Source organism: Fusarium graminearum, chromosome 2 (assembly GCF_000240135.3).
Source record: "Fusarium graminearum PH-1 chromosome 2, whole genome shotgun sequence".
In the NCBI taxonomy this organism is placed as follows: Eukaryota; Fungi; Ascomycota; class Sordariomycetes; order Hypocreales; family Nectriaceae; genus Fusarium; species Fusarium graminearum.
The window spans coordinates 8,700,482-8,722,928 of NC_026475.1; the positions used below are offsets into that span (position 1 = coordinate 8,700,482).

Consider the following 22,447-nt stretch of genomic DNA (forward strand, 5'->3'; position numbering starts at 1 on the left):
CAACCTCTCCAATATAGAGTACTAGAGTACAAACGTAGCCTGGCCTGGACCTGGCTTCTGGTGAGGTAGGGAACAGGAAACGTGAAGATCATTAAACTCAATATGAAACGTGACGAATACTCTTGAGACAGATGAGACACGAGAAACGAGAAACGAGAAACAAATAGGTAATTAATAGCGATGCAGTGCAGCCTCAATTAGCTAGTTACTCGACAGCCTTGAAGCATTTTGCGTCTCTTCTGTGACCGTTGGCATGTCTCTCCCTTCCGTGTCTCAGGATGGGAGCCCTTGTCCTTTTTGTGTTTTACTGACGGCTGGTAGATAGATTCGCCTAGATTCCCGCTCGCTTGATGGGATTCTCTTTAACTTTGCCTACCTACCTGTGTATGTAGATACGTACCCAGGTTGGGTTAATCAGTTCCGCCAAGAAAAGGGGCCCATCCCTAAATCCCAACTGCATGCAGTGCATGGCTGGCCAGCTATGTATGTACATGTAGCTTCACATTCCAAGCGCCGGGGATGAAATCCGATGGATAGATGCATTGCAGGATGGAGTAGTGAGCTTGACCGAATTTTTGGCAAATGGCGGTCATGGGAAAACGCATATGGCTGTTTCCTTATCTAGGTACCCGAGGCATGTATGTATGTGCAGCTTCTCAATAGGTACCTAGGTAGGTATTGATGGGTATTGGGGCTTGAAAAACCGAAGCTGAACTTTGCAGAAGCCAAAAAAGCCTCTCTTTGTTTGGTTCGCGGACGTATACGATAACTAGACCCAGACACCAGACGGAGCTAGTAGTAACTGGCGAGATATTTGTCGGATGGCGTAGGATTGACGCCTGTTGTGGTTTTCGGTAATCTTAATGCGGATATTCAGACTATTAGACGAGGGCATTCCCGATACTTTGGCACCATCAAATACGTATCAGATCTCACCTGTCAGGTGCTACGTTACCTATCTATCTGGGCAATGTGATATCAGTGCCGGGTCAGTTGAACTCAAATTAAACCTAATAACAATTGCCCAGGTTTCGGCAAGTAACGAAGGCAGCTTGTTGGGTGCAGTTCACTCAATGATGGCAATGATGGGGTTTCTGGTGGATATCTTTGGGATTCTAGACATTTTTAGCCAGCTAGTCAGCGAGAGCGAGCGAAACAAAACGAGGAGGTGGTAGTAATGGTGGGCTTTTTTTTTTTTTTTGGTGTTGACGGATACGTCCCCGGCACCACCGGTGTTAGATTCTTTTATTATTGGAACACGCATGAGAGAAGGTCCACTGTCGTACTGCTAAGTCGCTTGGTCGGTCAGCAACTCAGCATCAGCCCTCTCTGCATCTAACTCAAGATATCACTGCTGATCGGGAGCAAAGAGACGTGGTCGTCTTACGAGGTGTGCATACGCATGCGTGAAGTACATGGTTTGTCCAGTACCTAGTAAAGAGGCGGTCGAGCTTGGTGATAACGTGCGCATTGAATCAGGGAGTACCAGCAATAGACTTTACAGGTACCCAGAAAGGAGGTATTCAGGCAGTTGCTTAAGTCTTGAGGGCGGTTGACTTTGTAAGTTGAATGCTTATTACTACTACCTATACAGGACTATTGAGATTCTTGTAGCCACATACCAGTCGATACATGAGATGCATCCAATACTCCGGTTTAAGTTTATGGGTATGAAATGCTGTCTCCCTTGTTGACCACAATTATCGTCACCGTCGATAGTATAGTGCACTGCCCTGCATTAACCCTCTCTCCCTCTGTCGAGTTGGCGTGACTTGGGTGGAGTGGTGGAGATCAACTCGGCCTTTGTGGAGAGCTTACAAGCTTACAGAGGCTGACCTGACTGTGTGCGAAGTGTAGGTAGTTGTACCCATTTCTTTTGGTCTCGCTCGCTCATCTTCCTTGGTTTCCATTTTTGAAGGATGAGGTGATCTCGTCATTGTGCAGTGTAGTGTAGACCTTTGACTGTTTGAATGTAGTCCCACTGCAAGTAACTAAGCCTCCAAGGTTGGTGTTGGTAAAGAGGGGTTAAAATACGTCTTGAATCATAAAAAACAAAGAAAGTAAACCCTACAGTAGGAGTAGGCTTTCTTTACGAATTCTATGGCTTTTGACGTGCTGTGTGTGATGTGCTGTGCTGATCCATATCAGTGCGGCTCTTATTGGATCCGTGTGGCGTGGCATGCGTAACGTAGCAAACGAAGTCGACTAACAATTGGTCTATTGAGCCTGTTCTTATTGCATCGCAGCTCGGACTAAAATTAATTCTCGCCGCCTTGGAAACTCGAAGCTGTCCATACAGCATGCCATTGACAGTTTCCATGTGCGTGTATTTGCCACAAGTACAAACAAAACCGTCGCACCATGATCGAATAGAGGCGCATGGAGCAACTAGGTCCGCTACTGCTATGATTACTCTACAAAGAAAGAAAGAACGGGCATTATCTCTTGCAGCGCAGTTCAGCGTTGGCTCCGTGTCCGTCAACTAACGGCGGGCGTCTCCCAGCTTCCGATTGATCAACCCCCTTTTTTTGGAAACTCGAACGGCCCATGGATCTCCGAAAGCGCTGTGTTAATTGCATTCCGCCAATTAGAACTCGATTACAAGATTGTGGGGAGCATCCTAACCCCCCCTCCTTCCCCCCTGCAGTTGCGTTGAGTGTTTCCATTCCCCTTCAGCCCTTCCCTTCCTGCCCTTCTTGCCCTCGTACCTTCCTTTCCCTTCCCCGGTGGGGTAAGACTGCGTGTCGCTTGGTGGCTCTCTTGCACCCCCTGAAGCCTGTTCCAGTATGGGCCGGGCTGGCTTGCGAGACAAGTGCATCCCGGCACCAAAAGGGTTCTTTCCGAGCCACCTTCCCCCTTTGGGTCCCCAAAACACGTTCAGGGGGTGTTATTTCAGGGGTTGGTGCCTCAGGCTGCCCGATCTACCGAGCTGTGCCCCTCCAAACTCTCAACGTGTCCTCAAGAGATAAAGAGGGCCTGTCCGCTCCATCCAACCTGTCCTGAAATCACAAGCCAACCGACACGTACTCAGCGACTGGTCACGAAGAGAGCGTTTTGTCAAGTGAACAGTCTGTCCTTTACATCCTCTTGGAGTGCACCATCCCTGCTTGACTCATCACCTTTGACAAGGCAACGACAATCAAGACTAGTCACTGACTCACACTTACTTGATCGAGTCTTGTGATTCTCGTGGTGGAACGTCGCTGCCTGCACTTTATGCAAGTCCAATACTAAACGGTCATCCCCATTATTATCCCTCCAGTTCCCACTGCATCTCTGATATCGAGAACATCATCAACATCGTCAACATCCACAACTGCCTCTTCCATACAGCTTGATTAACCAACATACAACTCCCAAAATGGAGTACCAACAAACCTTGCCTATCGACAAGTTTCAAAACTCGCCCACCGAGTCTCTCATGTCAATTCCAGGGGACGGCTTCACATCGCTCTTCGACGTCACCACCCCCAGTGCAACTTCGACCATGAACCCAATGGAGATGATGACCCCCAAATCTTACACAGACGACCAGATCCCCTCGTCTCTGCCCCAGATCAAGAAGGAGGAGGATATGTCAACGCCATCACCATCTCCAGCCCCTGAGAAGAAGACGACCAAAAAGCGAAAGTCGTGGGGTCAGGTCCTCCCTGAGCCCAAGACAAATCTCCCCCCTAGGTATGGCGACACATTGAGGCATGTTGTCGACGAGTCCACTGACACTCTAAACAGAAAACGAGCCAAGACCGAGGATGAAAAGGAGCAGCGCCGCGTTGAGCGCGTTCTCCGAAATCGCCGCGCTGCCCAGTCTTCTCGCGAGCGGAAGAGACAAGAAGTCGAAGCTCTCGAGAAGAGAAATCAAGAGCTCGAGGAAGCCTTCATGGCGGCCCAAGAAGCCAACGCCAAACTCATGAGTGAACTTGAGCAAATCCGACGGTCTGGAGCCGTCTCATACTCCCCATCGGTCCTGGACTCCTTCCGAGTAAACCCTTCACTATCGCAGGAGCTTTTCGGCTCTAAGCACACACACGAACCTATTGATGGACTAGTATCTTCAAACACCACTGTCGATCCCACAGCACTCTCCCCTGTTCTGTCACCAGTGGCCGAATCTTTTGAAGAGATCGCCGAACAGGAGCCATCGAACGAGGCCAAGCCGGAACTGACCGAAAGCACCTCTCCCGACCTGACACAACGTCCTGCCGCGATGTTGTCTGACCTGCAGTGTCACAAGTCGGCGGAGATGCCCAAGTCGTTCCCAGCGCCGCTAACCTCGATGCCGCCAACCTTGGCCTGGCTCCCGCCCTTCCAGGCGATGCTGCTTTCAGCCTTGGCAACTCTGACCTTTTGCCAACGTCCATTGGCGCAGATCGCTATATCCTTGAAAACAAGTATCTCTCTTCATCCGACTCCTCAATTATTGGCGACGATAATATGGTTGGTGACGCTCCCGCGTTCAACCTCAACGACGACTTCGACATCAGCCTCTGGCTCAACGACGATAGCGCCATTTCGGCAGAATCTATGGCAACGAGCGACTTCGCCGCTGCGATCCAGGGCCTCGAGCCCAAGATCTATGAACCTGAGAATCAAGTCTCTTCGGAAAATCCTATCCAGCAGCCCCATCCTGGCGCGTCCACTCAAGGATGCGACGTTGGTGGCATTGCGGTTGGTGTCTGAGAGATGTGAGGACAGGGTCGAGGTCTTGAGGCGCGGAACTGACGGATCGCGCGGCCAAGACGAGTTGACAGGATATCTGACTAACATGGCTTTGCCGTCGCGTGAGCTACTGATGACGATCCTATGGACAATACAATCAGAGGAACGTCGACTTGAACGTGATAATGGCCGAATCCCCGACCCACAGACTCGCTCTTCATCACACAGACACCAACCCACCAAGAAATCTGTTTCGCCAGTTATTTCGGAGGCAGAGGATAATTGGACAGAATCGTGAGGGGTTTCCCCATGATAACCTGTCATAATGTGCTTACGTTATTATTTGTTTAAAAACCCAGTGGTGGTGCAAGGCGCAATGGATCAATGTCCCAGGAGGGACCGGTAAAGAACCTATAAGATGGGTCTTTTGTAACAAATACAATGAACCGCTCAAAGAAGCGCATGATCGACATTATCTTTCTCAAATACTTGTGACTTCCTCTGTCAATGTTGTGAATGGTGATTACTAGACCAAGTGTTGAAATAGAAAATTACCTATGTCACAGTAACTCAATACAATAGTCGTTCATGCATAAGTACGTATTGGTATACTGTGATATGTAAGTTGTATCACGCTGGGGCTGGTTTGTCACTCGTCCATTATGAGCAAACGATGAGATGTCTTAACCATCATTTCCTTTTTTTTCTTCTTCTTTTTTCTTTTTACATATGTACCTGCATTTCCTAGGGTACTACTGTTGAGGCCACAGCTTTTATTTATTAGCATCAAAAGTGTCGCCATCTTCATATACCCGCCCCAGGCATGCAAGCCACATACAGGTTCTGCAATAGCCTGTGTCTGACCATGTGTTTGCAAACCGCAAATGCATGGTCGGACATAAAGGGTTGGAACTCATATCTCATAAAATGCAGCCTTGACATACACATCTTCAGTGCTTCCAACGCCCGACGCCGTTCATCTGGGGACTACCATAGCCCTTCCATTTCCTGCATTGCTGCTTCGTCGTCTTCGTAGGCGTTCCCGCTCTCGTTGTTCTCTATCTGTATCTGCCCATCTCTTTTTGTTGTCTGATCTTGGCTCTCGGCGATTAGGGCCTCGATATCGTCTTCCTCAGGGACGTCGTTTCGAATAGGCACAATCGGCCGAGATGGCCTGGGTGTGGCGTCATATAGATCATCATCATCTGGCATGTCTCGGCTTGGCTCTGGCGTTCTTAGTCTCTCAGTCACCTGTGTTCTCGTAGTCGCTTCATCCGTAGGTCTCGATGTGCTATCTCGACCGAGGAGGTCAACCTCTTCATCATCAGTCATAGTATCCTTGGGTTTACTTTCGTTGATGTATTCGTTGCGTGCAATCATAACTCGCTTTTTGTGACCTGCTTTTTCGACCATGCTGAGAGCGTCGAGGAACTTGGCTTTCGGGAATAGGTCATCGAGCCATAATTGATAGAAGGATAGGAGTCGCGAGGCATCTGAAAACTGGAATCAGCATTAGCACGATTAGGCTCGTTCGACTAATACGTGGACACTTGACTACCTCGTGGCCTTTGCCTTTGATCTTAAGGTCTCGTGCTCTTTGCCTTAGTTTGGGTATTCCTTTAGGTCCAAGGAGTCTATCCTTCTCATTAGTCTTATCTGTGCAAAATTGCAAATAGAACTATTCACAAACCTGTCTTCATCAAGCTTGACATTGGGAGCTCGGGCGCGTTTCTTGACATCAACCTCTTCGTCAATTCCAAGGCCCGAATCAGGTTCCTTGCGCTTCTTGTTGGATGCTTCAGGTGGGGGAGATGCGAAAGGATCGTCGGAGAGGTCGGAAACATCGTAGTTGTCTAGCCTATTGGCAGGATCGGAGTCTATTATTGGCATTGTGATATTGGTTGCGTTATAGGGGACCTGATCCGTAACGTGGGTAGATAGGTATACAGACGCAATGCAACTGCTAGACGCGTCTTGCAATTGAGGACGCGTCTGGATCTTAATTGATTACACGGTCCACCTCAAGAGCACGTGACCAATCATCTGCGACTTCGATGGGCTGACCACACGTGATTGAACCTGAGGCATCAAGACTGGAACTTAGCTTCTGAGTGTACCGGAGACTGACGACCTCGAAAGGCTCGGTGATAGTATTCAAGGAATTGTCACGGACGACGCACCACAAAATGGCCGAGACCGCGACCAAGCAGGCGACCCCGTCCTTTGTCGGGACCAGCAAGGTCGTCCAGACCGATTATCCCGTGAGTGATGTTGCATTTGACGACACAATTGCTATCGCTAATTGATGATGTTATAGCTCATTGACAACGACCCGTACGTAAACCAAGCTCCTTCGATACTTAGCGACGACGACACGTGCTGAAACGACTTCTTCCCTGGTCGATATGGATGATTGGACTGGATTTGGTGGATCGTGGGCATTGCTGACCCTCAGCAGTCACTTCAAGCGAGTCGTTGGATATGCCCGAACCTCCGATTACCTCGCCGGCACTGCCGCTGCCGCTTTCGCTCCTGCAGCCCTCTATGCTCTTGAGAAATTCGCCCCATCACACGTAGGAAAGGGTGGTTTCGCCAAGGCCATGCGATTGGCCGGAGGCATTGGTGTCTTGGGCGGTTTTCTCTACTTCTATCAAAGATCGGCCCGTATGTCTATACCATCTTGTGATAGCTGGAATATGTTAAACTAATCTGAACAGTCCGATTCTACGGTGCTACTGAGAATTCCCGCGAGATTGAGATGGACATGCGCGAGATGGTCGATAAAGTTAAGAAGGGAGAGCCTCTTTATGGTGCTAGCCGACTAAGCCCTCATCTTCAGGGTGTCGCTGCCAGGCAGAGCAGGTACTCTGCTCTATTCCTGAGCACGATCCCCTGGTTCAACTTTGTGAACCACAACCAGCATGGTGTTGACACGGCCAAGTACTATCAACAGGCTGAGCGGGAACTGGAGGCGGAGCGCTAGCGAACAAGTGTAGCGGTAAAGTTAAAGCATGCGCCGATGAAAGGTCAAGAGAAAAGGGGTGTACATTACCAGCGGAGGAGGGCACTGCCTCAGTGGCCTGGCGAGTTTTCTTGGAGATGCGTGGAAATAAATTCCTTGAACCCTTATTATTTTCTGCAAGTACAGGTTGAGTGTGTTTTGAAGTTGATTTTGGAGAACATCAGAGCAGAGCTGGTGGCAGTAAAACAACAAAAGGATAACAGAAAACACAAGTCGGCTCATACTGCAGCTTTCCTCTTGTTCGTCTTTATTACAAGGACTGTCGTAAAATTACTCTGATACGGTTGCTTTACCACTACTTACTCAGTGTATGTAAGTACTAACTAATGTAAGTCAAATATGTACAAAGGCCTTTATTCACTTGTATTTCGTGCAAGGACTTGGTAGTCTACACACACACACACGAAAAGGCCATAGTCACATATTATAGACAAAGCCATGGCATACCAGAAATGATTCGATACCCAGTGACCAAGACTTTGCATCCGCTTAGATTGAGCTCCAACTCCGTCCAATTCCGTCCAACTCCGGACCTCACAATGACTTGCCATCGGGAACCGGCCAACTCCGTCTCAAGACCACAATGTGCTAACCAATCAAGACACGAGTAATTCACAATTCCACCACAGAGACACATTCAATCCGCAACAACTTCCGAAAGAGGAACCCTGAGACGAATGTTTTGCTGTGCCGCTAAAAAATTCCCTTCCTTCTTCTTTCATATATATATCTGTGGCGTAATCTGAAGCGTTAAGAAACCAACGGTGGTGAGAAGAACTGACCGGCTTATCGACCTGTCAGCTTAGAAAACAGCATACCAGTTTCGGCTATCAACTTGACAAGATGGACTCAATCTCGGCAGAGCCCTCTATGGATTTGCCTGTGATAGACCTCGACGTCTACCTCAACAATCCTGTCGACTCGGAGGCTGTACAGGAAGAATGTCGCAAAGCAGCCAGTGCCCTTATCACCTACGGAGCTCTTGTACTTCACGACAGCCGCGTCTCAGAAAAGGACAACTCAACTTTCCTTGACATCCTCGAGGATTATTTTGCACAGCCTGTAGAAATTCTCAAGAAGGATGAGAAGCCTGAGCTGAGCTATCAGGTCGGTGTCACACTAGAAAACACCGAAAAGCCAAAATGTGCGGTTGATGAGCCTTGTTTGGATGTAATCCAGAGACTTGACCCATCACAAAGACCGCTAGACATCACAGCACACTCTCCTGACCCGAAATGCAGGTTCTTTTGGAGGATGGGAGAGCAGCCGCCTTTCGAGACTGAGTTTCCTGGTTTGAACGCCGCAAACGTTGTGCCCGAAGCCCCTCATATCAAGGACCGCTGGGAACCGGCCATGAATCAATGGGGGACATCTATGAAGAGCGCGTAAGTACCAAAGCTGCTCACGCTTGGCCAGTTCAGTGCTTAATGTTACATATGCAGCGTCTCTAAACTTGCAGAAATGACTGCCGTTGGCCTGGACTTGCCGGCTCAGTTCTTCAGTGACGCTGGGAAATACGGGTTTGTACCTCTTGTGAACTATCATGGCAGTTTTGTAAACTCACAAGCTCCACAGACCTCACCTTCTTGCTCCCACAGCTTCAGATCTAACCAAATATGGCCAAAAGGATACCATTCTCGCTGGTTTCCATACCGACCTCAACTTCCTCACCATTCATGGGCGCTCCCGCTACCCAGGCCTTCACATTTGGGCTCGCAACACTGGGAACCGTATTGCGGTAAAGATACCACCAGGGAACTACTTGTTGGTTCAGGCGGGCAAGCAGCTCGAGCACATCACTGGTGGACTCATAAAGGCGGGCTTCCATGAAGTCATCGTCAACGATAAGACCATCGAGACCATCGAGAAGAGGAAGCGCGAGTTCCCTGACAGGCCTCTTGTCAGGATCTCAAGTACCTTGTTCTGGCATTTGGGAAGTGACGTTGACCTAACACCTGTACCCAAGCTTGCTGCGAGAGTGAAGGAAGTCAGAGAGCGCCAGAAGGAACTGGGACGAGATGAAGGGCGAGAGGTTGAGTACCCCCCTATGAAGGTTGGACACCAAGTACAGGCGTACGTCAACACACCCCTTCCAACCTCAACTTTGATGCTGACCATGATGCAGAGAACTAAAGCATATTGCCTTGATGACTTGATAGGAATATCTGCAGGCCAATGGACATACGGAACAATGATTTATGACTATACGGAGTGAAAGCTGGCGGCAAATTGCAGACCACAGTGTATCAAAACGAGATATCATGAGTACAATAGTCTCATTTATTCACTACATTCATTTCTGGAACACATGGTATTAGTGTTTTTTTTTGAGTGTGGCACGAGCAATTTCTTAGATCTGTATTCGGATCATGGTTATACCAGCTCTCACCCGCACCAAGATCTGTCCTTGTGCGCCGCAGAACGGTGAGCAAACTCTCTTGACCCATGAGAAACCTAACCCAGATCTAATAAGAATTGCTCGTGCCACCAGTCACTTAAGTCGGCACGGGATCACGATTATGCTTCGATTGAGTGTATGAAGACTCATTACAAGCAAACAGAACATCATTTCTTTTCTGGAGGTACCTATCTCTATCTTCCCACTCAATATGCTTACACCTCAGATAGTCTCCCAAGTTTTATACACATCTTTCTAAGTCTCTTTCTCGCGGGGAAGAGTAGTTTCTGCCACCTTGCCACCCTCGGACCCGCCATGATCAGAACCGTTCTCTTTAGGAGCGGCTGTATCGCTGACGACTGTCTCGTTGTTGGTGTTGTGAGGTGGGTTATCCTCACGCCAAAAATCCTTCTTGCCATGGGCTAGTCGGTTCATCCAAGGAGGCAAGAAACCACCGGGAATGCGCCAGGTCCAGCCATCTCTCTCTTCGTAGTTGGGGGGCACGATACGACCTCCAGAGATAATCTTGACAAGCAAGACGACAGTGTTGAGAACCATGTAGGTGCAAATACCAGCAATCAGACCATCGGCAATGGAGTATGCAAAAGGCATGATGGCAATGGTAAGGAAAGCCGGTACAGCATCTCCCATGTACTTCCAATTGATCTCAGTCACAGCGCCAACCATCATAGAACCAACAAGAATCAGAACGCATCCAGTGGCCCATGGTGGGATGGACGCAAAAATAGGGGCGAAGAAGATGGAGATGAAGAAGCAGATTCCGGCAACCATGGCGGTGATACCAGTCTTGCCACCTTCGGAAATACCAGCACCAGACTCGACAAACGCAGTAACGGGAGGCACACCAAGAACAGCGCCGATGGAAATGCTGAGAGCATCCACCATGTATGCAATCGAGGAGCCTTCAAAATCTTGGGTGACCGGATCGACAAGGTCGGCGAAGCGTGCCATACCATACAGCGTACCAGTGCAGTCAAGGATGTCAACATACAAGAAGGTGATAAGTGCCAAACCAAACTGGCCACTGTGGCCGGAAATGTCGAATTGGAGAACATTGAGCGTACGCTTGATCTGATGGAAGTCGACCACCTTCTTGAAAAAGTCGAATCGGTCGTCGCCAAGAGTGTCGTAGGGGAAGTATGTGACATCGGTGCCTCGTGGCCAAGAGATAATACTGACAAGCAAGATTCCAGCGATAACAGCACCCTTGACCCGGTACATCATGAGCAACACGGTGAGGATACCACCGCAGAAGATACCAATCCACATGGAGGGATTTCTCATCTTCTGGGAAGAAGGGCACAGACCCGTAGCGGGATCTCGGTAGCTGGCCTCGCAACCTGCCAGTTCCAGAGGAGTAGAAGTACTGCCAACAATGAGGCCGATACCCTCGCTATAGGTAAGACCAATAAGAGTCAAGAAGAGGCCAATACCGACGCTGGTGGCGAGCTTGATACAACGAGGAATGGCACGAGCCAGCCATTGACGCATGCCGAAGAGGGCAAGACCAAAGAAGATGAAGCCCTCGATAAAAATGGCTGTAAGAGCAAGCTCATAGGGGACAGGACCAGAGCCACCGGGACCGACGACAGTATAGGTGAAATACGCATTCAAGCCCATTCCAGGAGCGAGACCGACAGGCAAATTGGCGAAGAGACCCATGAAAAATGTAGCCAGAGCAGAAATGGCAGCAGTCGCGGTAACAGCGTCGCGCTTGACCTCGGCAACACACAGTTGATAAGCATCATCTGGAACACAAGCGCCGTCCTTATAAGCAGGGCAAACGCAGGTACCGCCAGACTCGGAAACAATTGAGGAGTTTACAGCGATGATGTACGCCATAGCAAAGAACGTGGCGAGGCCAGCCCGGATCTCGGTGAAGAATAGAGAGCCTTTGCGCTCACGAGGCTAATATCAGACTTTGTCAGCGGCGTAGTTTAGGGAGGTCATTGAAAGTTGATGACTTACATGACCTGAACCATCAAGTTGGAACCAACGACCAACAGCGCTGGCTGCAATCTTGTGGTTCGCATTCTCCATCCAGCCCATCTTGAAGGTCGACGCGGCAGCAATGTGTGACCAAAAGATGTACAAGACTCAAGCAATACCCCAAAAGCCAAGGGTCAATGAGATGGCAGACAAGAAAATCCAAAACGAAGCTGATGGCCGGGGAAAAGCAACCTTTTAGAGCAGTAGCAAGGCTAGTGTACCAGGCGGAACAGCTAGTCTATTCAAGTTAGTTTCCTTTGCTTCAGTCTGGATAGGTAGGTAGTTGGCCAACAGTGTGCCTGCGATAAAGATGAACGGAGCCAGGCTTGAACTAACGATACCAAAGGCAGGAATGTGGTCAAAGCTGCTGACTTATAGACGGGGGAGATAAGAGACTGGGGAAGAAAAGAGCTGGGGGGTTTCGAGCTTGTGGATGAATGCAAATCACCCACCTACAGTAGTAGACTAGCACATGGTATACAAAGAAGAAGGTTGTACATTGGTGTGCAAGGGCGATCTGGGGGATAAAAGACCTAGACAAGGTAAATGAACTAGAGACTTACCGAAGGGGGTACAAAGAAAGCGCTTGCTAAGGTATAACCTCGCACGTAGTGCAAGGGGACCTAGTAATGCAATACGCGGGTGGTGTTCTCGCAGATGCAGTTGTCGCTTTAGGACAAGGTACAATGCAACGGAAAGCAACGGTCTCGATTGCAGTGTGTTGATAGGAAGACGGCGCAATGCGACGACGGACGAGTGTACCGTATGGGGAAGATAGTAGGGTTCCGATATCAAGGGTCCTGAGGAACAAAGGTCCAATACAGTTTTGGACGGACAGTAAAAAGAGCTTGGGGTAAGCAGATAGAAAGAAGGTTGATCTCTCGTTGCCAAGCGAGTATCGATCGAGTAGGTAGGCAGTTTAGCTCGTTGTCGAGTTTTTGGTGTGGCGGAGACTTGACCTGGCCTGACGAGAGAAAGTTTCTCCAAGATGAAATAGAAGACTGAGGTTTTAGCTATAACCACGGCACGATGTCAGTGATCCCAGCACAACGGGCTTGAGCAAAAGGTCGCGACCAAGCAAGATTGTTGATGTTGCGCAGGAGAAGAGCAGGAAAGGAAAGAGAGAGAGGAAAAAATCGAGAAAATCCAAATTGCGGAAGGCGAATTCGTGATGGCAGCACCAGCACCAGCACCAGCACCAGTTCCAAACCAAGCCAGGCCAAGCCAAGGATGCTCCGCTAAAAGGAACAAAAGGCAAGTACGAATTGGCCGGAAATACCGAGGTTGGGTCAGTTTTTTTTTTTTAATGAGCCTGTGTCCCCAGTTCTTTCGGTCCATTGAAACCGTGAGTAGCTGCTTCATTGAACCCTTCTACTGGCCTTTCCTAAAACGTTATCGCCTCTCGAACCCACGAAGCGCGCCAGTCTGCAAGCCATCTAGCCATCGTGCGGGTAACGTGGAGTCGACAGTGATAACGACGCGGGTACAACGCCACGCACAAGATGCCCGTCCAGTTACAGACTTTGAAATCGACCTTGGCTTCGTGGTTCAAGTTCAACATGTCGTGTTTCCAGACATGATGCGCTTGGCTAAAGGGTTCTTCCAGGGTGATGGCGATAATAATGGTTGTCTACTGTTTATTCGCAAGGCAAATCTACCGCATGGGTACTATGTACCTCGACATTCAAGCTAGCGGATCTTTTTCTTGTGAAACCACCAAGGAAACGACTCGAGCCAGAGACACGAGGCTCGGGTGCTGTTGTTTTGATCACCAGTGGTTGCATCCATCGATCTTGTGTTTATCTGCTTTGTTGGCCGGTTACACACAGTGACGCAGACAAAAAGCCGAGACGTGATATGAAATGGATGCAGCTGAGCAGAATAGACACCTTGAGTTCTGACTTTAGCTGTACCCCACGAACTCTTGTTGATAGACATACGGATAGGACAGCGGCGCTCTGCGATGGATGGTGCATACCTAGGTACCTTGGTAGATCTTATGCCCTTGCGTGGTGCTGTGCAATCTGCATCAAGATTGCTTTTTTCAGCTTTGGTGCTGAGAAGCGGTTTATTGAGAGTGTGATGAGTGCTTGCTTCAATTAATTGTTAATCGTTAATCAACGTTGGAGTGGCTGGGGTGGTCTCCACTGTAAGATGAGCGAGACCGTTGCGGACGTTTATTGTCTTTATTAACGGGGTAGGCTTGGCGGTTGTGCTGCTGCTGCCGAAACTACCAGCTTGTGGCTGAGCACCTTCCTGTGTCGGAGCAAGAGGAAGTACCCTCCCGTGCGCTGCTGGTGCTGGAAATTTGAACACACCGTGCGGAAACAGTCCCCCAAATCAAAGGTACTTCCAACCTGTGCACGGCTGACAATACATGGAACCCTTGCCGATTATCAGCAGTGATAAGCACGCAAAGAGATAACGGAGGCAACCTACTAAGTAACCTAGTCTAGGACCCAGAAAAGGGCCGTCCCCCGATCTTTATCCTTTATCGCACAAAGATCGAGTTTCGGCTGCTAACAGTTTTTAGTGAAGGAAATGCCCAAGCTACAATTGTACATGCCTACCTACCTAAAATCGATCTGGACTAGAACACTGTCAAGAGGCCGAATTATCGCGACTACTCCTTCTCACGAATGCTCCCAGTCTAGCGACAGTACTCATGAAAAGTCATTAGAGGGCTTCTCCAAGAGCTCTCAGGTCGTTCATAGTGCTCTACCTACTAAGGTAGTCACTGCATATTGGACTTGTTTCAGTTGGTGTTCTTGTGCCTTGAACCTCGAGGCACTGAGCAACTGAGTTAGTACGTTGCCAAATCCTGACCTTGGTTTGTATGACAATGTAGGTAGGTAGTTACACAAGCAGGCATCATCATCACCACGAGCCACTACCAAAGGAGCTTCTCGCACAGCTCCATAGAGTCTCATCTTCATGGCTTAGTTTCAGTTCATTGTCGGCCTCCCGGCACTTGGAATCAGCCGCCTTTTCGTGTTCCCCAGATTCAAAGGTGCAGAAAACACTTGGCCTGTAGGTTTTCGCCCCCACTTTCCCAGGACATCCAAGTATTTCCATGGTAGATCGATACTGAGTGGTATTTATATACTCCCACCACAATGAATGAACGACCTCTATATCTCGAGTTTCATACATGCGAATTTGTCTTACTACATCTCCCAGCACTAGTATCACTTTGAAGTGATGGCCTCGTAGACTAATGATGTTCACCGCCATCGATCTGTTCTCTTCTGTGCGTACCAGGAACGTGTGAGGTTCGACTTTGTCCTTCACGAGAATCGATGGTCGTTTGCCAACAAGTAAGACAAGGCGTCTAACGACACTGCCCCCAACGAACTGGAGCATGGAGCAGAGACAGGCAGACAAGCCGTAGCACAGGTTGGACCAAAGATGTGTATCGCCAACATGCTATTATACAGTATAGTGCGTTACCCCCAAGCCTCATCATGTAATGTGACGGAATGGATGAACCCTTGTCTCGCATGCGTCTATGCGTGTTGATGTGTGAGTTTAAATGGGATCAGCTGAGACAAAATCCCCGACGCTGCAAGCAACCCCGGCCCATCAAAGCGCGATCACTAATATTAGTATTGACTTCCACAACCTCCAAGTTTAGCTATTTGTCGACAAGCTGGGTTGCAGAAGCTATTATGTAGTCAGCCTTTGGAAATATGCCAGAGCGCCTGATTGGATCTGATAGTCCAGATCTTCGGGTGACAGCGTTACACGACGGCCTCAGTAATGTCGACGGCAAGCAGGGCATGATTTCAGTTAGTATCAGACACCAGCTATAATGAAGACTTGGTGACCAGAGAGATCTGCCTATCTTCATCGTCATGGTACAAAAGGAAGCGACCAGTACAGTAAAGCCCATGCATATCAACGGAGCAGCCCGCGTTTCTTTCCAGCATTAACATGCCCAAGTATTTGACAGCGCAGACGCTTGCCAGTAAAGAACGGTCAGGCTCTGCCTAGAGGTAGGTAATTGATGGCCTCTGAATTACTTCCTACCTGCTCACCATAGGGTAGTAGTCAGGGTGGAAGGTGTTGGTACTAAGCTGGCCACCAATTATTTATTTTTTTTGGCACCAGAGCGTCCCAATTGAGGTTGTGACGTCAATCAGCTGAGCAGTTTGGGTCTTATGACGTCGAGCATGCAGGGTCTAATGGATTCCACGTCGGTTTCCCCCACGAAACTCGTCAAGTCGATGGCTGGATGGCTGGTATTCTCCTCCGGATATGCAGCTCTACGCCATTCTTTTAACTTGTATGCGTAGACAGTTATATCCTTCATGATTATTAAATGACGAAGAGACTAGTCACCGCATAATCCCGCCACCAGGGCCGCCCAATCCAAGCTAGCCAGTGTCAGAGGGCTGCAGGGAAATCCCTTCAGATGCATCGGATGTTGTGACATCCATTCTACTATCCTTATGCCTACATAGTACGCTTACCAAACTAAACTGACTTGCTGGTTGGGTCACGTCCCGCTCAGGCTAAGAGGCTATAGTACCAACTTAAGTTGTGCACCACCAACAATCCCTGAATCAGCCTTTATGCTGTGTTTCTTTACCGCTCATCACCTGTTGCATTACGTCCTTTTTTTGCAGACATCTCTTTACATAAAGAACGGCGTATTCCCGTCATTTTCTACTGTTACTTGCTTCCCCACCATTGATTTATCTACCCATCTAGGTAACTGATCGCTGCTAGCTATTGCCATCTTTCCTCATCACGGACCGCAACAGTTCAACTATCCCCGTGATACAATACTATTTACACTGAGTTGCTTTTGCAAACTCCCCAAACTACCACCCTTTCTCAAAATATACTATCATTACACACATGGCATATTATCATCAGCCCAGGCAACATTCTCGTCCATATCGATATGACGATGACTTTATTGCTCCCGATCCGGAGAGAACGTATGACCCTTACGATGACGCTCCACCCCGCAGAGTACGAAGAGAGCCAGCAACCGATGCGTCGTCTGGACCACCACCCCGACGTTATAAGTCGGAAAGAGGCCGCCGCCCACGAAGCCCAGGAAGACCTGTCTATCGCGATGAGTCTATATCAGATGACCGTGGGCCCGGGTATCGCAAGCGTTCACACAGATACGAACCTGAACGTCGTGGTCACAGTGCAGGACCTGATAGACGATCGCGAAACCTAAGTCCTCCACCGTTTGGACCGCCCCCGGATTCGCCTCGTCGCAAGGCTCGATCCGCGCGGCCTGAACGGGAGTCATATCGCCCTGAACGAGAACACCATCAGTCCTCAAGAGAGCCAAGGCCTGGAAGAGAGCGCGACTTGCCTGTTCGAGATAAGCGTGGAGGGCGTCCTGAAAGAGACCCACGATACGAGGATAACAATCCATCATCGTATCCTTATAATCGTGATCCATATGCTCAAGGTACACCTCAGCGTGGATATCCAGATGAGTCTCGAGAAACCCGCCGAACTCAAAATAGGGACCCCGATTCCGCGTATCCTCCCCGTCGTCATGGCAAGTCGGTACCGGCAGCTTCTCGATCAAGGTCACGAGGAAGGGCTGGGAGAACGCGATACTCAGATTCTGAATCAGATACAGAAGATGATCATCACATAGCTGGTGCTGCAGGAGCAGGAGCAGGAGCAGGTGCTGCGGCCGCTGCCAGTCGACGACGTCCACGCTCTCAGGGAAGGGAACGGCGTGGACGAAATCATGAAAAATCTCCAGATCGTGGCCGTCCACCAGTTACCCAGAAAGCCCGCGGCGCCCCGTCTGGACGTCGTAGTTCTATGCCGGCTTCTACAAAGAACAAGGCTGCTGCATGGTGGCAGAACCCTCTCGTGCAGGCAGGCGCACGCACTGCTTTCACTGCTGGTGCCCAAGCAGCGATGAAATCTGGCAAAGAGTCTGGTCCTTGGCTAGGTCCCAAGGGAGCAAAGGTAGCCACTGCTGCTCTCGGTGCGGCCTTGGTGGATGGGTTTATGGGTCAGAAGCATCCTGACAGTACAAGACAAAAGATCATGAGGGAGGGAATTAACTTAGCATCGGCGCAAACAGGAAGGGTCCCAGAGCACCGTGGCCATTCACGCCACAAGTAAACATAAGAGAATGAGATAATATCCTTATATGTAATAAAAATTCAACTATTATTATAAATTAATATGCTATTAATAGCTATTTAAAAGCCAGTCCCTTGTAGTAAGCTAATTTAGTAGGCAACTTATAACTTACTTAATATTTTCCACCTTCGAACTACTTCATTCCTCTCAGTTTCTGTTACCTTCCTCCAATCTTCTATACCTTGCCGAAGCCTAATTAGTAAAATCTCAGCCTTCAAGCTTGTCATATGACGCTTCATTAGCTCCTTCTCTAGCCCTTTCAAGGCATATCCTGGGAGTCCGAAACATGCTGTGTCCTCATTAGTACAAGAGTATCTTGATCAATCCTGCAATCAGCATAACTTACCCGAGCCCAGGTTGCCTATTATTCCAAGTCCGCCTCTCAGCAGACCCCTCCCGAGGCCCTTGGCGCCCATATTCTTGGTGTCTTCGTATGGCTTCATAACTATGCCACTAAAGGCATCCCAGATTCCGTAACAGAACTCCTTCCCCGCCGTTTTGACACCGCTCCCCAGCCCCGTGATTTCATCTCGGCGGCGAACATCAACATCAAAGACATTTGACGGTGCATTATGAAAGCCGTTGGCGACATTGTAGAATAAAGCAACGGGTGCTCTGGCGGTTGCCGCCGCAAGGTCACAAGCATATTTGCCTGTCACTCGCGTAACATAAAAGACGCGTCCGTTTCTGCCGCTCTCGCGAGCTTTCCATGAGTTCTTGCGCCCTTGACGAGCCTCACTGACTGGGCGGCACAATCGCGCTGCTGAGAAAGCCGGTTCGGCACCGTAAAGTGTCTTGCTCGCCATCTTCTGAGCGAGCGCTTCCATGTCTGCTTGGGTTACATCTCGTGGTCCTTTCTGAGACCGCAAATAGGCATCATTGGTACCGTCTTCCGTCTTTGGGACCCTTTGTAGTCCTATGCTGCTATGACGCCTTGTCGACTTGGAGTGTGGGGAGTTTCTCAAGCGTTGAGTATAATCGGACGTTGCGGTGCCAATGGCTGCCGCAAAGCCTGACACAGCAGCTATGGCACCGATGATAGGGGACTCAGCTCCTTCGTCTACATACCAGTGTTTGTATCGGAGCAGCTTGAGGTCTGACATCTCAATCAACCCATGATCCCTGAGACAGCCGACGGCAAACCCGCTCAGATGAGCCCCTGTTTTGCGATGGAGCCAGCTTGCAAGTCTTCCGGGACTCAAGTCGCAACGAAGGCTATCAATGTCCAGGCGGTCCTGTATATCCATAGCTGCACCGCCCGAGCCATCCTCTTCCCCAATCTGCAATGCCATATCTTTTGCCACCGCCATGACACCTGGTTGAAGTGCAAACGTGATACTCTCGGCCAGTATCTCTGCTGTAAGATCTTTGTATGGAACCGCCACTGGTCCAGCACCTGCACGCGCCATCATTTGACCCCAGAAGGGCTGATCCCCAAAGAATGGAACAATGACAGTCGGCCGACCAGCCGCTATTCCGGCAGCGGTTGTGCCAGCACCGCCATGGTGGACAACAGCTGCAACACGCTGGAAGAGCCAGTCGTGAGGACAGTTTCCAATGAGATAAACGCTATCGGGAACATCTCCAGTACCAACACCTCCCCATCCTTTTGAAAGAATGGCCCGAACGCCGGCAATCTTTATAGCTTCAAAAATCATAGTCGTAAGTGCTTGGGGGTTGTCTACGACGATGGATCCGAACCCGATATAAATCGGCGTTGATCCGTTGTCGAGGAAGCTTACAAGGTCCGGGGGAGGCGTGTAAGAGCTGGCAAGTGGCAGGAATGAGAAGCCTGTAATATTGAGATGGCTGTCCCAGTCAGACGGTTTTGGTATCAAGGTCTCTGACCAGAGATAACTGAATGGAATACGAAGCCTGGATATAAGCTGAAAGCCCCAGAGCGGGCTAACAGGGTCAAGATGTAGCGTTTGCGTACGGAATTTATTAATCAAGTCTCCCAGGCTGGAATATGTAAGTCAGGAAACGATTGGAACGGGTGCGTTACTCACCCTTGCCACGTTAGCAATTCCATCATCATGAAGGACAGATAATTGGCGACCTTGGCATCCGCATCGCCATAGCTCATTGAAGCAAGTGGATGGGGAAATGATTTGGTTGGTGACCACGGCATTGTGAAGACCATATGCAGAGGGATGCTGAGTTTCTGAGCGCAGTGTATGTGACCCATGGATGGAGGGTTGGCAATAATAACATCAGCCAGGAATAGATCATCAGTGGACTCTACATTAGCAGCTTTTATGGGCTCCCCCATTCCATCACCAGCTTCGATGCAGCTTCTCCAGGTACCGGAAATAATTTCAGCCATCTCCTTTCGTCTCTTACCGACCTCTCCTCCTTTAAGGCTGTCGCGATTTGGTAACAAACCCGGGTTCTTTACCATGTATGCCATGAGAGCCTCGGGATCACCGCCAATGTTGAAGAACTCGACACCTTGGGCTTCAACAAACTCTTTGAAAGCGGCATGCGTGCATATTCGTACTCGGTGGCCGTAGGGTGGTTTCATAAGTAGCTGCGCAATTGGTATAAATGGCTGAACGTCACCACGGGATCCCACGATATGTATTGCGATATGGAGGCGTGGACTCTCAGCTGGTTTCTCTACACCTGGAACAAATGCAACACTATTTGTTCGCCGAGGTTCGGGAGGTTGTAGTCGCTCAGAAGATGACGCGTCGTCTGCGAACGATTCTTTGAAATGCTGACACCAAACAGCCAGAGCTTGAGGATTGTCGTGGAACTGGACTTCAACGCGTCCGTCGTCGATGACATTGCTTGAAGGTCCATTGTTAGAGTCGTAGTCGTCGATGACAAGGTGCCCTCGACCACGGGATTTGTTGCGATTGAGTGCCATGTCGCATTGATCCGATCGATTACAGTGCAAGTTGTAGTATTGACGCGTACTGCATCAGAATGAAAGTCAAACAAGTTACTGCAATAACAGACTTCAGCGTTGCCTCAGCTCCCACGGATGCGTTCATGTGCTGTCTATGTTGTCTTTCATTCACACATTCCATGGCTAGTGCTGAAGTCATTGTGGGGAACACAATGAGAATCAGCACGTGCGATTGCTCAATTAGATTGTCTTACTTTCGGCACCATTCTAGACTAAACTTTAATTGTTAGTACATTAAATTGATAGGTAATAACAATACTCGTTGGTCCGACGGGAGGAGTGACTAACTAAGCAAGCTTAGTTAGGTATATAATTGTAAGATAGGGTGAAAAGTTTAAGATAGCTATAAGTATACCTTTTTTTTTATTAAGATAATATCTTAATATAATTATATCTTTAGCTATATATTACTTAATTAAAGAATATAACTTATATCTTATAATAATTTTATAGTGCTTTTTATTTTTAAAGAGAGTAATAATATAAGAGTATTATAGAGAGATTAAGTTAGGACTAATTAGTAAGTAGTCGCTAGAAGATCTTTAGGTAATTTACCTTAAGAGAAGTTAGACTAAGGGATTTAAGGTTAGATTCTTTAAGTTAAAGTCTTATAATAAGTTTAATATATAATTAGATCTAATTATTATCTAATTACTTTAATTTAACTTTATTTACTTATAATTTTTTAATTTCTATATTTAGGAAATTAATATAATTAAAATAATATAAAAATAAAAGATTTTTATTAAAAATAATTTAATTAAATAGTAATATTTTATATAAAATAATATATTATATAAACTTATAATAAATAAATTATAATTCTTATAATAAGATAATAATAATATTTATTTAAATATTAACTATTTAATTAAAAAAATATAAAAAGATTTTCTATATATTAAAAATAATTAAAAAATAATTATATAAGAACCTTTATTAAGGTTTTAATAAGATAATTTTATAAAATATATTAATAGTTTATAATTATATAAAGGTTACTTTTTTATATAAAATTATAATAATAAAAATCTTTAATTAATATTTAAATCTATAAGATATAATAATAATAAAACTTTAAATTTATTTATTATAATAATAAAGTCTTTAATAAAATAAAATAATATATAAATATATTTATTTATTAAATAGTTAATAAAATAAGTTAAAAATAAAATAATATATAAATATATTTATTTATTAAATAGTTATTAAAATAAATTAAAATATATTAAATATTAATTATATAATTAATAGAATATTTAATATTAGCTTTTTATAAAAAGTATAAAAGATTATTAAATTATAA

General features: G+C 47.6%; 8 protein-coding genes across 8 annotated transcripts; 3 read left to right on the plus strand and 5 right to left on the minus strand.

The window, feature by feature from the left end:
- Positions 1–3,361: 3,361 nt before the first annotated feature.
- Positions 3,362–4,680, plus strand: FGSG_11623 (uncharacterized protein; the record flags this gene model as incomplete). Its single annotated transcript, XM_011324733.1, has 2 exons — positions 3,362–4,196; positions 4,226–4,680. The coding sequence occupies 2 exons, from the start codon at positions 3,362–3,364 to the stop codon at positions 4,678–4,680; spliced, it is 1,290 nt and encodes a 429-aa protein (XP_011323035.1).
- Positions 4,681–5,646: 966 nt separating this feature from the next.
- FGSG_11622 (uncharacterized protein) lies at positions 5,647–6,549 on the minus strand (the record flags this gene model as incomplete). Its single annotated transcript, XM_011324734.1, has 3 exons — positions 5,647–6,159; positions 6,218–6,293; positions 6,350–6,549. 3 exons carry the CDS (start codon positions 6,547–6,549, stop codon positions 5,647–5,649), a joined length of 789 nt encoding a protein of 262 aa, XP_011323036.1.
- Positions 6,550–6,772: 223 nt separating this feature from the next.
- Positions 6,773–7,841, plus strand: FGSG_11619 (NADH-ubiquinone oxidoreductase 21 kDa subunit). The gene is made up of 4 exons (XM_011324735.1): positions 6,773–6,920; positions 6,977–6,993; positions 7,118–7,323; positions 7,377–7,841. The coding sequence occupies exons 1-4, from the start codon at positions 6,846–6,848 to the stop codon at positions 7,640–7,642; spliced, it is 564 nt and encodes a 187-aa protein (XP_011323037.1). The 5' UTR covers positions 6,773–6,845; the 3' UTR covers positions 7,643–7,841.
- A 575-nt stretch (positions 7,842–8,416) lies between these two features.
- Positions 8,417–9,988, plus strand: FGSG_11618 (uncharacterized protein). The gene is made up of 4 exons (XM_011324736.1): positions 8,417–9,066; positions 9,124–9,201; positions 9,257–9,754; positions 9,807–9,988. The coding sequence occupies exons 1-4, from the start codon at positions 8,525–8,527 to the stop codon at positions 9,835–9,837; spliced, it is 1,149 nt and encodes a 382-aa protein (XP_011323038.1). The 5' UTR covers positions 8,417–8,524; the 3' UTR covers positions 9,838–9,988.
- A 346-nt stretch (positions 9,989–10,334) lies between these two features.
- Positions 10,335–12,149, minus strand: FGSG_11617 (uncharacterized protein; the record flags this gene model as incomplete). The annotated part of the gene is made up of 2 exons (XM_011324737.1): positions 10,335–12,008; positions 12,069–12,149. 2 exons carry the CDS (start codon positions 12,147–12,149, stop codon positions 10,335–10,337), a joined length of 1,755 nt encoding a protein of 584 aa, XP_011323039.1.
- A 2,046-nt stretch (positions 12,150–14,195) lies between these two features.
- Positions 14,196–15,025, minus strand: FGSG_12579 (uncharacterized protein; the record flags this gene model as incomplete). Its single annotated transcript, XM_011324738.1, has 4 exons — positions 14,196–14,345; positions 14,408–14,474; positions 14,660–14,679; positions 14,816–15,025. The coding sequence occupies 4 exons, from the start codon at positions 15,023–15,025 to the stop codon at positions 14,196–14,198; spliced, it is 447 nt and encodes a 148-aa protein (XP_011323040.1).
- Positions 15,026–17,010: 1,985 nt separating this feature from the next.
- On the minus strand, positions 17,011–17,517 carry FGSG_12580 (uncharacterized protein; the record flags this gene model as incomplete). Its single annotated transcript, XM_011324739.1, has 2 exons — positions 17,011–17,163; positions 17,236–17,517. 2 exons carry the CDS (start codon positions 17,515–17,517, stop codon positions 17,011–17,013), a joined length of 435 nt encoding a protein of 144 aa, XP_011323041.1.
- A 762-nt stretch (positions 17,518–18,279) lies between these two features.
- FGSG_11588 (uncharacterized protein) lies at positions 18,280–21,096 on the minus strand (the record flags this gene model as incomplete). The annotated part of the gene is made up of 4 exons (XM_011324740.1): positions 18,280–18,308; positions 18,406–18,513; positions 18,571–20,129; positions 20,234–21,096. The coding sequence occupies 4 exons, from the start codon at positions 21,094–21,096 to the stop codon at positions 18,280–18,282; spliced, it is 2,559 nt and encodes an 852-aa protein (XP_011323042.1).
- Between the last annotated feature and the right edge of the window lie 1,351 nt (positions 21,097–22,447).

Bases quoted from the DNA above. Each gene is read 5' to 3' on its own strand.
- FGSG_11618 (XM_011324736.1), top strand. From the start codon at position 8,525: ATGGACTCAATCTCGGCAGAGCCCTCTATGGATTTGCCTGTGATAGAC. The intron at 9,067-9,123 runs GTAAGTACCAAA...TTACATATGCAG, and splicing joins GGGACATCTATGAAGAGCGC to CGTCTCTAAACTTGCAGAAA. The intron at 9,755-9,806 runs GTACGTCAACAC...ACCATGATGCAG, and splicing joins GTTGGACACCAAGTACAGGC to AGAACTAAAGCATATTGCCT.
- FGSG_11619 (XM_011324735.1), top strand. From the start codon at position 6,846: ATGGCCGAGACCGCGACCAAGCAGGCGACCCCGTCCTTTGTCGGGACC. The intron at 7,324-7,376 runs GTATGTCTATAC...TAATCTGAACAG, and splicing joins CTTCTATCAAAGATCGGCCC to TCCGATTCTACGGTGCTACT.